A 12,905-nucleotide genomic window follows, 5' to 3' on the forward strand; every position below is an offset into this window, starting at 1 on the left:
TTAAGAGACGAGCTGGGTGGGGGCCTCGGGGCGGAGGAGGAGGAGGAGAAGGAGGAGCGCGCGAGCCCCGCCCCGTTCCCTCGGAGGCCTGGGGCGGGACGCGGACGCCGGGTCGCGGGCGGCGGCCGTTCGCGTGCTGCGGGGTAGGGCGCGGGTGGGGCCAGCTGGTGCGGGGGCCGCGACGGAGTTTCCCTGGCGGAGTGGGCCCGGGGTTCCCGATGACTGGCTGCGCTCCCGGCGGCCGAGGACCGGGCTGGGGCTGGCGGGGACCTTGCTGGAGGGGCGGTGCGGTTCGGAGCCCGTGCCGCGCCTTCGCAGCAGCTGCGAGCCCTGACAGCGGGTGTTCCGCAGGTGTGCAGGGGTGCGCCTTTGAGTGAGGGACTGAGGCCGGGAACGCGAGTCTCGGCCCGGACGCTTTAGCGTGGGTGGTGGGCTGAGCCCGTGCGGGGAGCCGGCTTGGTCGCCAGCGTCTGAAGGCCCTGCTGGGGCCCGAGGCCCTGATGGCGGCGTCAGCTCAGAGGGACCTGGTGCAGGTGAGTGGGTGGCTTCAACCTTCTGCCCAGCAATTCAGCAGCAAGCTCAGAACAGGTAACATCCTCTGAACCATAGAGATGGTAAGCTTGGAATTTATCCGTAGCTCATGAACAGGAAAGGAAAGAGGGGAAGCATATCAGCACTTTTCTCAAGTGCATCCAGGCCTGCAGAAATCTAATTTCCTGCTTCCCATCCCCCACTCCATTTGAGATTTTCAAATTTTGAGGCAGTAGGACTCTGTTATTGTAGTTACTTCCTGGTGAGAAGGGGCAGTTGAGAGACAGCGCTCTCACTTGTGCTGACTGGCAGGGGTCTAGAAGGTCCATCAGCGGGCTGTCAGAGCATGTAGAGAGGGATAGGGTGTAAAGGAGAGATGGAGTTAAGGAAACAGTTTAAAGTATGAGGGTAAATATAAAAAGCAGAATTAAATAGTGAACCATTTCCATCGTGAGGACTGGGAAAGCCATGCCCTCATCATTGTTCAGAAATGGGGGCGCAGGGAGGCGTAAGGTCAGGCGTGCCTTGGATTTGTTTTAAGTCCAGTGCGGCCCAGAAGTACAAAACTGGGTAACAGTCCACAAACCAGCATGCATTGCCTTATTTACTTGACAGATTATGGACAGAGAAAACATCAGAAACCAATAATAAAACATTATTTGCCTGTTCACGACTGGTATGTCATAGTAAAATGACCATAGTGAAAAACAAGGAGGGTGGCAACTGAACTATTACTATAAATAGATTTCTTTTAATTAGGTCTGTTGTAAACAGCAGCAGGTGCGCCCATAGCACCTACAAGTTCACAGGTTACAATAAGGTTACGGTTAAGAGATTAATACCCAAGGTGCACACAACCTTGTGTTGGGCTGTAAGGTGGGATAGTGGGGCGTTTGGATGCTCATTTAAACAGATGTTTGACAGTACCCAGGTGCAGGTAGCCAGAGGCCTGTAGGCATTTGCCCTGTGGAGGGGTTTTCTTCCGTGGCTTGGCTTAGGAATAATAAGTTGAGCTCAAATCCCTAGAACCTTGATGGCTATCGAAGAGAAAAGTACCTTTCCATAAAGGGGTTAGCTGTTGGTCCTGTGGGGGCTGCTCAGGTTTTTATATATCTGTGACAATATTTAAAATCCATGGTTCTTAATTGCCTGTTGAAAAATATATAGTGTAGACAGAAATTAGCCCAAGAATTGAACCTCTCCATCTAGTTAGATGGCTATGTACAAGAAAAGCCAACCATGTAATCCTTCAAATGGGCCAAGGCCCAGTGCAGCAGTAGGGTCTATGAGAGTTCTTAGTAGAGCTATAAGTAAGATTATCTTCCATGAAAGGTGAGTTTCTTGACATAGCTTTCTTATGTACTGTGAATGTTTAATTGGCGTTTTCTACCTTGTCTGAAGACTGAGATCTCCAAGAGTAATGAAGATGGCATTTAAATTCCAACTGCATCCCCTAGAAGTGAAAGATGGGCAGTTAAGACTTTGAGAAGTCTGAATCAAGCAATGGTTTCTTACAGAACTGCTATATGAAGGTATCAGTGAGATACCTAACTAGATACCTAAACTCTTGGCACAGAAGCATCTGGGTAAAATATATTTACCAATCTTTACTTGAGCATTATCCATGTCTTTGAGTTGGAGCCATCAAGGGGGAGAAGATTTATACCCATGGGGAATGTTAAGGACTCATACGGCTAAGCTTGTGACACTTGAATCCCTTTGCCATAAATACCTGTTTTCATGCTTGATATAGCCAGTTTTGCCTTAATGGATAAGGATCATGTGATTTGTTAATAGTTTTGCATTACACTGACCAGGAAAAAAGAAGGGCTGCTGATTGAACCACCCAAGTGTAACTACAGGCCAGAGCCCCAGAGAAGACCTCATATAAGTAGGAAAAGGTAGATGAAGTCCTAATGTGGGGATTAGAAGCAGTATAGGTTTAGGATTGTGGACTCAATGAGAAGACCAAGACCTTGTTGGTGTGTGTCTGAGAAGCAGATTACTGAAGCATTAGGGGACTGGGCGAGCACAGGTTTGGGCCCTGCACTTCAGACCCAGACTTCAGATGGCAGCCCTCCTTTCGCCTGTCACTGCTGTGGGCTCAAACGGTGGTCATGTGAGGCATTTTTTTTTTAAAGCCAGTATTAATCTATCCAGGGCATAGTATCTTCTTAGAGCTGAGAAGAGCAAAGGAACAGGATGAGTAGGGAGTGGAGAGGGAGGCCTGAGGATTGAGGCTGATCATGGAATGAACTGTCCCCATCACAGCAGGGCTGTGTGGCCTTCGAGGACGTGACCATTTACTTCTCCCAGGAGGAATGGGGACTGCTCAGTGAGGCACAGAGGCTCCTCTACTGCGATGTGATGCTGGAGAACTTTGCACTCATAGCCTCTTTGGGTAAGACCATCACATTTGCCCAGGTGTTCTGAGGTCCTGCCTGCCTGTCCCCTTTGCACAAGAGACAGCTGTCTTTCCAACACCACCACCATGAACACTGCTCCCTGTGTTCCTGTTCTGTGTGTTGTGGGTTCCAGTGGGTTCCAGGGCAGTGCCTCATGCAGTGCCTCCCCTTCCTGAGCGACCCCACACCCCCTGGTCAGAGCTGTACAGAGAAGGGTCCAGGCAGGAAGAGCCTTGTGATTAGCCCATAGAGCTCATTCCACCTCTCATTCCTCACCTGGATGACTGTCAGATCTCTGACCTTCCTGTGGTTCATGTTCTTCTCCTTTTGCTAACATGTACTGTACAAGACTGTGCAGAACTATGCCATGCATTAATTTGGTCTCTACCTGCAAATCACTGGGCTGTGTCTACCAGACTTTGCTTGTATGTACAATATTTTAATACTGAGTTTTCCTTCCTGTGGTCTGTTCTGGTTTATTTCCCCTGCCCATCTTTCCCTTAGGGCTCACATCTTTCAGGTGCCATGTCATTGCCCAACTCAAGATGGGGAAAGAACCCTGGGTTCCTGACAGAGTGGGCATGACTTCAGCTATGGCAAGAGGAGCTTTTAGGAGGTCTGGCTCTGGTAAGTGAGAGCTGGGAGAGATTGTGACATCATGACTGTGTCCAAATCATCCCAGCTTTTTTTCTCATACTTATCATTGTTTGTGTGAATGCTACCGTCTCCTCTTCATCTCTACCTTTCCCTGTTCTTGAGGGCTTGCCTATTTGAATCTCTGCTCTTGACTGTGGGCTTCTGGCTTTCCTCAGCTTTTTGGCCTCTGTGTTCCAGTCCACAACAGGGGCCTCTGCAGCACTCTTCACTGTTGGATTCCACTTCATATGTCCTGAGAAGAGTGTGTTTCCTTGATGTCTTTAACATCAACCAGTTAGTTGTAGTCAGATTCTTTTGAGCCTGCCCATTTTTTACTTTTATTCTATTTTTTTGTCTTTTTGAGACAGGATTCCACTGCAAAGTTCATACTGGTGTTGAAACTCACCTTGTAGCCCAGGCTGGCCTTGAATTTGCAGTGATTCTCCTGCCTTGGCCTCCTAAGTGCTGAGATTACTGGAATGCACTATGATACCCAGCCTGGCCTGGCCATTCTTATCTGTGTCATGGCCCTCACAGTTTCCCAGAAGCCAATACCCTACTCTGACGCCTTTGTAGAAAGTGAGACCCTGCCTCTCTTCCCATCCTGTGGTATAGATATCTTGTTTTATGACCTTCCTGGCCAGGCACAATAGTACAGAGAGCCAATCATTTTTTACCCTGAGGTTTCCCTTTACCCTAAGGTTTCTCATCTTGCGAAGGTTCCAAAGGACTCATTCTGGGATCAGACAAGCATATGTGATGGGGCTATTTTCTTCTATCAGGGTTTGTATGACTTGATCATAATTTCTCTAATTGTAGCTTTTTCTTTGGAACAGAGGAGAAGGAGCTACCTTCTGAGAAAAACATTTCTATAAAAGAAACATCACAGAATGAGAATCCAAAGACACCCACGTCTATGCAGAAGACCTACCCCTGTGACACATTTGACCTACACTTGAAAGACATTTTGTACCTGGCTGAACATCAGACAACCCATGCCAGGCAGAAGCCCTGTGTGTATGAGGCAGTTAGGACAGGGTTCAAGTTTAACACAAACCTTTGTCAGCAACAGGTGCAAAAGAATGAGGACAAGTCTGCCAGAGGGGAGGAGGGCAGGGTCTCTCTGGGAAAGACCTGCACAGACCACACATTACAGAAGCCTTTCATGTGTGGGGAGGGCAGGGATAACTTTGTGGTCACATCAGATTTTGCGCAGCACCAGATCACTCCCAGTGTGGAGGAGGCACACAAGAATTCTGATGGTGCATTAAATTTTCCCACTGCTAGGGATACTGTCAGTGATGCATCCACACTTGTTCATCAACAGAGAGTCCACAGTGGAGAGAGGCCCTATGAATGCAGCAAGTGTCTGATAATCTTTAGTGATGCTTCTAGCCTCAAGCAACACCAGAGAGTTCACAGTAGCAAGTCTTATGAGTGCTGTGAGTGTGGGAAATTTTTTAGCCGGCACTTCTGTCTTGTGGAACATCAGAGAATTCACACTGGTGAAAAGCCATATGAGTGCAGTGAATGTGGGAAGTTCTTTAGTCAGCACTCCAGCCTTTTTCAACACAAGAGGATTCATACTGGAAGACGTGCTCATGAGTGCAGGGAATGTGGGAAATTCTTCATCTGCAACTCCAGCTTAATTAAGCATGGGAGAGTTCACACAGGAGAAAGACCTTATAAATGCAAGGAATGCGGAAAATCATTTAGGCAGATTTCCAATCTCACCCAGCATCAGAGAGTTCACACTGGAGAACAACCTTTTGAGTGTGAGAAATGTGGGAAAGTCTTCAGCCGAAGCTCCAATCTCATGAACCATCAGAGAGTTCACACTGGTGAAAGGCCTTACAAGTGCACTGAATGTGGGAAGATGTTCAGCCAAATCTCCCACCTCAGGATCCATCAGAGACTCCACACTGGTGAACGGCCTTACCAGTGCAGTGAATGTGGAAAATACTTTAATCAAAGTTCCAGCCTTAAAGCCCATCAGAGGTTTCACACTAATGAACGACCTTATGAATGCAGTGAATGTGGGAAAGCCTTTAAACAAAGCTCAAATCTGAGGCAGCATCAAGTAGTTCACAAACCAGACAGGCCTTATAAGTGCAGTGAATGTGGGAAAGCCTTCACCCAAAACTCCACTCTCAATAATCATCGCAGGCTTCACACTGGTGAACGGCCTTATGAGTGTAGAGAATGTGGGAAAACCTTCAGACAAAGGTCTAATTTGAGTGAGCACCAGATAGTTCACAAACCAGACAGGCCTTATAAGTGCAGTGAATGTGGCAAAGCCTTCAGCCAAAAGCGCACCCTCATTCAACATCAAAAAATTCACACCAGAGAAAGGAATGTAGAGAATATGCACCTGGCTTGTTGAACACAGCTGCACATAGCAGAGAAAGAGTGTGTGTGTGTTACAGTGGGTTTAATGGAGTGTCAGCCATGTGGTCACATGGAGGAGATTCCTTATGAAAGTATGTGATGGGTGGTTTCAGGACCAAAGTCATAGTTGTCCATTTTATCACTGCTAAAGTTTGGGATAGAAACTATCTCAACTTGGCCCACCAGCAGGTCTCCAGAGCATGTGTCACACACTCCACCATCTCAGGGAAAGCAGCACTTTGTTTTCTTTCTAGTCCCTGAATGGAACGTGATGTACTAAGGTCATAGAAAGATGTTCCCTTGTACATGACTATTTTTTAGCTATGGATGTGACCTGTTTGGAGCCATGATGATCTAAATGGAGTTCTACTGTCATTGAGATGGTTTCTTTTTGGGGGGATATTCAGTGGTCTAATGTGATGGATTTATGTGACCAGACCCAAATACCTAAAATACATCGGTCAGTTCCTGTTATATGAGGAGCCTTACTGATTAAAGCATGTTTTATCTTCCTTCTGATCACTGTGAGAGTAGTTCGAACAGAGGACAGAGCTAAGTAAGGTCTATTAATGAACAGCTCCAAATTGTATGTGCTTCAGAAGTGACAGTAGGATAGCAGAAAACAGCTTTCAGCCCAGATTTGGCCTTAGAATAATGGCTAAGTAGGGCTTTCTAGGAAAGACTGTCTTGCTTTTTGGGTCTGTATTGAAGTCCTGAATGCTATGAATTTTCATGGCCCAAATGGCGTGAATTCTAATCCTAAGAGGTAGCAGTTGTGGCTACCTCCAGGGCATCTGAGAGCAATGTCAACTGGGTCCCTTACCTCTAGCAGTGATGGCAAGCCTTTTAGAAATCCATGTGCCCAAGCTGCAACCCAAAGCCCACTTGTTTATCATAAAATGCCAGCACTCTAAATTGAACCTGAATGTGCAACTGCTGGTGCAGTGCTGGGGGCACTTGGTTTGGGTGCCAACAGAGAGGGCTCTGCATGCCCACCATGGAGTACATGCCATAGGTTCATCACAACTGTCCTAATTGCTTTTCATCTGTTACCTGCCAAGGAGTCATAATGCTGTGAATTTCTGCATTTGTTATACAGATGTATTTACCTTTAAGACCTGGTAAGTCCCGAAGAGTCCATAATTTGTACAGAAACACACAGTGTGACTATAGAGAGTGGGTGAGACTGTGGGGATGGAACTGTTCTAAAAACGTATCCTCAAGTGTTCCTTTGGATGTCACTGTGTAGAATTGAGGACTTGTATCTAGATGTTCCCCCCAAAGGCTCATGTGGTCATAGGTGGGAAGTTATGAAGGTGGCTGGATTAGTGTGTGTGAATGTGGATTCAAGGTGTGATGTTGGGGTTAAGGGTGTCACCAATCAATAGGCTTATAGTGTGGGTGAACTATGAAAGCAGAATTGTTGCTGCTGCTGCTGCTGCTGCTTCTGATTTGCTGCCTCCTGCCTGCTTACCATGGACTGTTTCTTATCAGTGATGCGCCTCTTCCATACTGCCTTGCCTTGGAGCGAGCCAACTGTGGACAGAAACCTCTACAAGCTGACTTGAAATAAACCTTTTCTCCTTTAACTATGGGTGTTGGATATTTTGTTTCCACAAGAAAAGTTAGATTTTGTTACAGGAAGCAAGATGGTAGCTATGATACCACCTGACCACGTGGTTCAGGAGACTTTGGAACTGGCTTGTAGAAAGAGTTTGGAAAGATTTGGAGATGCTGGTTGAAGAAGCAGCACTGGAATGCTTTAAAGCCTATACTTGATGTGACATTCTGATCAGTGTTCAGAAGATCAGAATACTAATAGAAATGCAGCCAATAAAGACCAAGACCTAGAGGTTTCAGTTAGGAACAAAGATTGTATTGGCTGTTGGACTCCAGACCATATGTGTTATTGTTTAACAGAAAATTTGTCTGCATTTTGCTCACGTGTAGAGACTGCCAGACTGATCTTAAAGGCAGCAGACTAATCTTTTTTTTTTTTAAGATGGTCTCTATAGTTCAGGGTGTCCTTGAACTCACTGTATAACCCAGGCTGACTTCAAGCTTGTGGCAGTCTTCCTGACAGCCCCCAAAGGGCTGGAATTACTGGTATGTACTACCACACCTGGCACAGGGGTAATTAATCTTGCAGACAAAATTTTAAGGCAGTCTAATATTGGGGAAATGCAGTGGTTACTGTTAGGAGCTTTTAATCAGATATATGCTGAGAATTAAGAGCAAAGAGCTCAGCATAATGTTTTAAAATATTTTGAGTTTGCCCAGAAAGGAAGCTTCAGTAAAGTTACGGCCTGCAAAGATGGAAAAAATGAGAACTTGGCTGATGAGGAGGAACAGGACAATAGAAAAAATGATCTGAGAAAATCACAAAAACCAGTAGAACTCACAGTCTCAAAAGTGTAAAAGTGGAAGACTTCTTTGAAAAGAAAGCCTTGGAGACCATGTTCCAGCATGGAGGAGACCTAGGGAAGTTTTTCCTCAGGTTTTGGTTTCTAAAACTCATCAATCCAGGAACTTGATACCTACAGCCAAGAGAGAAGGAAACCTGGCTGCTGCTCCAACTCGTGGCAGAGTCTTGCATCCATGTGGTGCTGGATTTAGGTGGATGCCAGAGTTAGGAAGGCTTCCACCCAGATTTCAGAAGAAGGCCTAGGAGGCCAGGTAGCATGCCTCTCAGAGGGAAGCATGCGAAATTGTGAATATGAAGCTAAAGGTGCAGGGGAGACCCCAGAAGGTTGAACAATCCAGTTACATTGATTGTCTGTGAAAAGCTGCAAGGAATAAGCAAAGCTGGGCCAAGGGAGAAGTCATGAAAACTACAACTACTGGTGATGTACCACAGGGCAAGAGCCACCCTAGCCCTTTGGAGCTCACATCTTGCCACAGATTGCCCTGAATGCTGGACAGAGAACTATGGGGCTTAATGTTTGCCCAGCTGGAGTTGGGACCTGCTTTGCTCCCATTCCTTTCTATCCCCCATTCACACCTTTTGGAATAGGAAAGTTTTATCTTGTGTCATTGTATGTCAGAAGTGTTAGACTTTCTTGTCATTTGTGTAGAAATTCACAGCTAAGAGTTTGCCTTAAATCTCAGAGGAGACTTTGGCCTTGAACTTTCCAGCAATGTTGAAACTTCAGAACTTTAACAACTCTTAGAGATAGACTCAATGCCTTTTGAATAAAGGGATGTGCATGGGTCTTTGGAGGAGCTAGGGGTAAAATGTTATGGGTTGTATCTAGATGTTTCCCAGTGCCTCATGTGGTCATAGGTGGAGAGTTTCAAAAGTGGCTGATTAGGATGTGTGAATTTGGGTGGATGTGCCTGGCAGCAGTCAATGTGTTTATCGCCTGGATAAAATATAAAGTCAGGCTTTCTGCTACTGTGGTTATAGCTTGCTACTTTGCTGTCTCCTGCCTGCTTGCCATGGACTGTTTATGCTCTGTGATGCCCCTCTGCCATGCCATCTTGCCTTGCAGCCAGCCATCTATGGACTGAAATCTACAAACCTTGAGCTGAAATAAACATTTGCTCCTTTAATTTTGAGTGTTATGTATTGTCTCAACAGTGAAGTAACTAAGACTGAGGTTGCTAAAATTCTCAGGACCTTCAAACCACTTCTGTACAGAGCAAATAATATATAGGTTTTAAGGATTATTGCAGACTCTGTGCATTATGCCTCTCAAAGCCATTACTGGCCTTTCTGGTGGCAGGAAGATCCTGTTTCCCAGGATGGTGCGTTGTGATATAGCCAGCTGTTCTTTGCTGCTAAGGCATGAAGGGGGAGGTGGTAGAAAAGATAGCATTGTGAAATGTTTTGGTTTTCTAAAAAGTAGTCATTTTTATGGATAACAGTTTCAAAAGTATTTGGTTAAGATATAATTGTTATGAAATAGTTACACATATTTGATGCATAAAATTAAATGTTTTGATACACATGTACACTCAGGGAACCAACACTAAAATCATACAGTGAACATGTCTATCATCTTTAAAGGTACATTATGTCTCTTTATAATCCCTCCCTACTTTTAGGAAGCTATTAACTACATTCCAGGGAAACTCATTTAACTTTTTTGATTATGGATTCATTTGCATTTTTTAGAATTTTTTACAGTTGTAATAATAAAGTATTCATGCTTTTTTCTGATTTCTTTCATACAGCATTATTATATTTTTTTTACAATTAGGTTGATTTTCTAAATTCTTTTAAATTTGATTAAGAGAAAGCACTTATATATGAAAACATTACCTTGAGAATCTCCATGCCATGTGTGTATATAGTTTATCCAATTTACTGCTGAGCAGGAACCTATTAAATAAATACACCACCCTTTTATGGTTTATTGAACTATTAAAATACATATAAATTCACAATATTAACCATTTTAATTGTTATAGTGCTATTAAGCATATTCACATTGTTTGCAACCATTATCATCCTTCATCTGAAGAATGCTTCATTTTGCAAAACTTAAAATATTAATGACTACAACATCTCTACTTGTGCCACAATCTCTGGAAATTATTATACTATTTCCTGCCTGTTTAAGTACTCTTAAGTACCTTAAAAGTAGTGTTTGTTCTTTTACGCCTCATTTATTTTACTTAATGTAAGTGTCTTAGTTTCTTTTTACTCGTTGCTGAGACAAAATACCTGATGCACCAAGTTGGGAAAGGAAAGGTTTATTTCTTACAGTTTTTGGAGGTTTCAGTCCATAGTCAGTTGCTCCAAGGCAGGATGGCATGGCAGGGCCGCAGTTCATGGTGGCTGCAAACAGCAAGGCAGAAACCAGCAAAAGAACGACACACCTTCTTCTTGCCATTACATCACATCCTGGCTCCACCTTTATGTGGGTGTTGCACTGACACCATCAATCCAAGCACTAGACAATGAACCAATCACAAATACACTATGCAAACTCATGAGGCCTGGGGCCACCAACATAAACCATGACAGTAAGTTTTCAATATTCCTCAGTGTTATAGCACGTCATAATTTTCTATTTTCTAAAACTGAATAAGAAGCTCCCAGCCCTGAAAATAAATTGCATATATTTAAAAAAATTCTCAAATGTTTTATTATCTTTTATACTACTATAAGTGGAATTTTGCTTTGTTTTGTTTTGTTTTGTTTTTTTGATTCTTTGAGACAGGGTCTCATTATGCAGTTCAGGCCAACTTGAACTCATTGTGTAGCTCAGGCTGGCTTGAAACTTATAGTGTTTCTCCTGCCTCAGCTTCCTGAATGCTGGGCTTACAGACATGCACCATCACACCTGGCTTAGAAATGTAATTTTACTTATTTATTTAGAGTCAAGATTTTGCTATGTAGCCCAAGCTGGCCTCAAAATCATGGTGATCCTCCTGCCTCCGCCTTCCAAGTGCTGGTATTACAGGCATTTACCACCATGCCCAGCATTTTACATTGAATTTTAACCACAGATATCATATTATTTACTGGTACTGTAACAGTAACTCCATTTTCTGTGTTGAGTTTGTATCTTCCTATTTGGCTACGTTCATTTATCATAGTGAAATAATGAGAGGTGAAGTCTGTAGATTTTTCTACATATAATATCTCCTGGGAGCAGAAATAGTCCTTTATAATTTGGATTTCTTTTTCTTTCTTTCTCTCCTTCTTCTTCCCTCCTGCCCTCCCTTTGTTTCTTCTTTTGTCAAGTTGCTCTTTCTAGAATGTCCAGTAGTATATTGAAGATAGAAGGGCACATTTTTGTTACTGATTAAAAAGCTTTTAGTTTTTTACCACTGAATATAATTTTTAGCTGTGAACTTTTTTGAAAGGAGCTTTTTTAATGCTGAAGTAATTTCTTCTATTCCTAATTTATTGAGTGTTTTTTAAAACCATAAAATGGTGTTGAATTTTGTCAAATCTTTTCTGTTTCAAATAAGATGATCATGTAGTTTTTTCCTCATTCTACACTGACCAATTTTCATGTGTTGAGGCTCTTTGCATTCCAGCAATGAATTCCACTTGGCCATGATATATAATCTTTTAAATATGCTACTGAACTTTGTTTGTTTGTTTGTTTGTTTGCATCATTGTTCATAAGGGACTTTGGTATGTAATTTTCCTGTTTCTGGTGTCAGGTATCAGGAAATGCCAGCATTATATAATAAATTAGGAAGTACAGTGATCCCTCTGTTTGTAAACCATTCAGTCCATGATTTTGGGGAAGGTGATATTGTTGTGTTCATCACCCAGTGCAGCGTCTGTGAATGGAAGCAAAATTTTGCTGAATGTTTCTCTTTTGACTGAATTGTTCCTAGAAAGAAGCATTGCACCCCAAAGTGCCACTGTATTTCCTCTTTCAATTTTTTTGGGAAAAGTTTGAGAAGGATGGGCATCCTTTTTTATTTTTTTCCCCAAAAGTCCTTTATTTTACCTGATGACCAATCAGGCAATTAATACAATCCTTGTGGTTTTAATATCTAGAAGGCTCTAAAATGGACTACAAAAATGTCAACCCTCTTTTGTCAAAGGCCTGAAGGGCAAGCAAGGGCAAGGACTGGCCCCTTTTCCTCCCCTCAAGGCAGGCACAAGTGGCTGATGAGGCTGCTGGGCAGGAGGACACTGGATGGCAGCCTGGAGGCAGCTGGAAAAGTCCACCTGGGACAGGACTGCCAAGCTTGAGCACACATCTCACCTTCACCTGTCCTCTCCCCTGGCCATACAGCCAGGCTTGGTCTTGTGTCCATGTGAGGTTTATAAATAAAGCTTCCTATGTCAGACTTCTCGGTTACTTACTGCTCACTGTGTGGAGGTTGTTCCTTGATATGGAGGGATGGGCCTGGTTTCCTGCAGTGGACAAGTCAAGGTCTCTGAGGTGCTCCAGGGCCTGAGAGGGTCCTGCTTCTGTTATCACTTGATTAGAGAGCAGGATTCCTGGATTCTGTGAGGGCCACCTGCTG

The 12,905-nt window shown here is 43.9% G+C and overlaps 1 protein-coding gene across 7 annotated transcripts; it reads left to right on the forward strand.

Moving 5' to 3' along the window:
• On the forward strand, positions 1–7,549 carry LOC101787192 (zinc finger protein 792-like). Of its 7 annotated transcripts, none has more exons than XM_005002243.3 (5): positions 1–143; positions 352–533; positions 2,803–2,932; positions 3,441–3,563; positions 4,409–7,549. In XM_005002243.3, exons 2-5 carry the CDS (start codon positions 501–503, stop codon positions 5,953–5,955), a joined length of 1,833 nt encoding a protein of 610 aa, XP_005002300.2. In that variant the 5' UTR covers positions 1–143; positions 352–500; the 3' UTR covers positions 5,956–7,549. The 7 variants fall into 7 exon arrangements, with proteins under 7 accessions (XP_005002300.2, XP_063108384.1, XP_013004559.2 ...); XM_013149105.3 differs by lacking the exon at positions 1–143 and adding an exon at positions 2,349–2,432 and having other exon boundaries at positions 155–533; XM_063252314.1 differs by lacking the exon at positions 1–143 and having other exon boundaries at positions 151–533; positions 4,392–4,633.
• The last annotated feature ends 5,356 nt before the right edge of the window (positions 7,550–12,905 follow it).

The sequence above is a fragment of the Cavia porcellus genome, unplaced genomic scaffold, assembly GCF_034190915.1.
Source record: "Cavia porcellus strain 051 isolate PalLab524CR breed Dunkin Hartley unplaced genomic scaffold, mCavPor4.1 scaffold_7, whole genome shotgun sequence".
Lineage (NCBI taxonomy): Eukaryota > Metazoa > Chordata > Mammalia > Rodentia > Caviidae > Cavia > Cavia porcellus.